Raw genomic sequence first — 2,189 nt, forward strand, 5'->3', positions numbered from 1 at the left:
AGGTCTTCCTTGAATCGAGCCGCCGGTGTCACCTTCCCAGGCTCCACCTGAGGGGGACGTGTCGGGAGGAGGGCACCGGGAAGAATCCGCATGAGCAAGACGTCGGTGCCGAGCACACCTCTTTCCGCGTAGAAACGGGCTCACAGCGCGCACAAACAGGTTATAATACGAGAGTGCATGGCATGGAAGGACGGCGTGGGGTCGGAGCCCCACGTGCACGAACCCCTCCCCCTTTCCTTTCTTCCCCCTTCCTTCCTCGTTACCCCTCCCTCCGTCACCCTTCCCCCCATGCTCCTGCCCGACCTTCTCGAAGTTCTTCACGACAGAGAGAACCCGCTCTGTCACCTCCTTCTCGTCCAAGAACGTCTGTGGGCGTGTCAGCATTACCGTCAGGTGTGTGGTGGGGGTCAATAAGTGATCAGCACATCCCGCCTCCCCTCCCTCCTCTCCCCCGCCATCCCCCCTTCCTCAATCCCATGCACTTGGCGGGCCCCACTCAATCCCCCTTCATACTCTTCACCCAGTGCCTTTTGGCAAGCATCGACTCTCTTGACATACCTGCGCACTGAAGCTCCGCCCGCTCAATCCATTACAAACAGGCTGGGACAACAAGGCTTGCCGCTGTTGCAAACTTGTAACCAATGCAGGCATCCCCCGGCGCGCTATGGCATGCAATTGATGCATATCGTATGAGCAGGAGATAAAGGAAAGGGACAGAGGAAGGAAGGAAGAGAAAGGGAGGGGAGCGCTGAGACTCACCGACTGTCAGCATCCCGCGCTGTTGTGCTTGGACACGTACTGCACTGGTAGCAACCTTCAAAATTTGACGGAGGGCCATGACTCCTAGCTATCAACGTATCTATGAGATATTCGCAAGCGGGAAGGGGTGATTTACTGAGTAACGGGAAGGAAAAGAGACCAACGGGGGGCATTCCAGGAGCCAATGCTCCTCGTATCCTGATGAAGAATAAAGGGACACAATGCTGAACCGCCCCGCCGTGACCCCGACGCTCAAGCCTTCCAAATCAGCCAATAAATCGCTTGAGAAGCATCTGTCTCTTCAACCTCCATACGCAAGCCTTGCCCCCACCCCTCGTCGGCATCAGGCTTCAGTCGTGGGGAAATGTGACGAGGGTGCTACTGCGGCGCGGGCGAGAACCCTCTACTCTAAGGAGAAGAAATGGAAACGGACGCCACCAACACATTCGCAAGTCAGGACAACTCGCTGTGGACAGGCCTTCACTTTGTCCACGTGATGCGTGGAAGATGTGTGGCACGTAGAGGGGAATACCAGGTTTGAGGCCTGTGGTCGCACGGTTTCAATGAGACTCTTACAGCTAGTGGGTTCGACGGAGCGCTGAGCGAGTACAATGCGTATTTCTCTCTCACTCTTTCACTTCTTCTTGAGGCCTTGGCCGCGCTCAACACACGGCAGTCAGGCGCGCTTGTACATGTGGCAATGACCGCGCGGAGGTGGCTTTGGGCTTTTACTTGTCTAGGTCGTTGGATTGCTTGTCAGGCATAGGACCGTTTGCTTGTTGTTCTCTTCCCCGCTTCTTGAAGCTACCCACAGAGACTCCGCCCTTCCTCAAATTTCCTGCATACATCCATGCATGCACAGCCAAATACACACGCCATTGTGAATTTTTGGACATCATGGCCCTCCGTCGTCTGATTTCTTCTTCCTCCGCGTCCATGCGGCCCACGCTGGCCGCCGCGGTGACCGTGCGCTCCGCCCCCGCTATGAGGATGTCTGGGAAGTCGTCTTTTGACGATAAGGAGCACGCCATGGAGGATATGTACATCAGGGTACGTGGAGAAAGAGGCAATTCGAGGTGGAGAAGGGGTTTGGAAATCGGTCGATCTCTCAAAGGAAAGTACAAGATTGGACGAAGAAGGGAGGGACGGGAAAAAGGGCCGCGGTCGCTTCGAATCTTTCCTTGATTTTCTCTCTTTTTGCCATCCTCGTCGAATACAGCAAGCGGAGGAAAAGATTTTGAAAAAGCTGCTCAAAAAGCTGAAGGAGGAAGAAAAGCCAGCCTGTGACACAACGGCCAAGAAAGAACTCGAGAAGGTACGGCGGGCCTCTCCTCCTTTCCCTCCTTCCCTCCCTCCTTCCCTCCCTCCTTCCCTTCCTCCCTCCCTCCCTCCCTCCCTCCTTGTCTCCCTGCCTGCCTGCCTTGCATGCT

General features: G+C 55.7%; 1 protein-coding gene across 1 annotated transcript in view; it reads left to right on the plus strand.

The window, feature by feature from the left end:
* Positions 1-1,617: 1,617 nt before the first annotated feature.
* The window catches only part of NGA_0199100 (uncharacterized protein), a 1,545-nt gene continuing 973 nt past the window's right edge, over positions 1,618-2,189 (plus strand). Inside the window, exons 1-2 of the mRNA XM_005854607.1 lie at positions 1,618-1,809; positions 1,979-2,074. Coding sequence (XP_005854669.1) covers positions 1,657-1,809; positions 1,979-2,074 — 249 coding nt within the window. The 5' untranslated portion in view covers positions 1,618-1,656. The remainder of the gene's footprint in view (positions 1,810-1,978; positions 2,075-2,189) is intronic.

Source organism: Nannochloropsis gaditana, assembly GCF_000240725.1.
Source record: "Nannochloropsis gaditana CCMP526 unplaced genomic scaffold scaffold446, whole genome shotgun sequence".
NCBI lineage: Eukaryota > Eustigmatophyceae > Eustigmatales > Monodopsidaceae > Microchloropsis > Microchloropsis gaditana.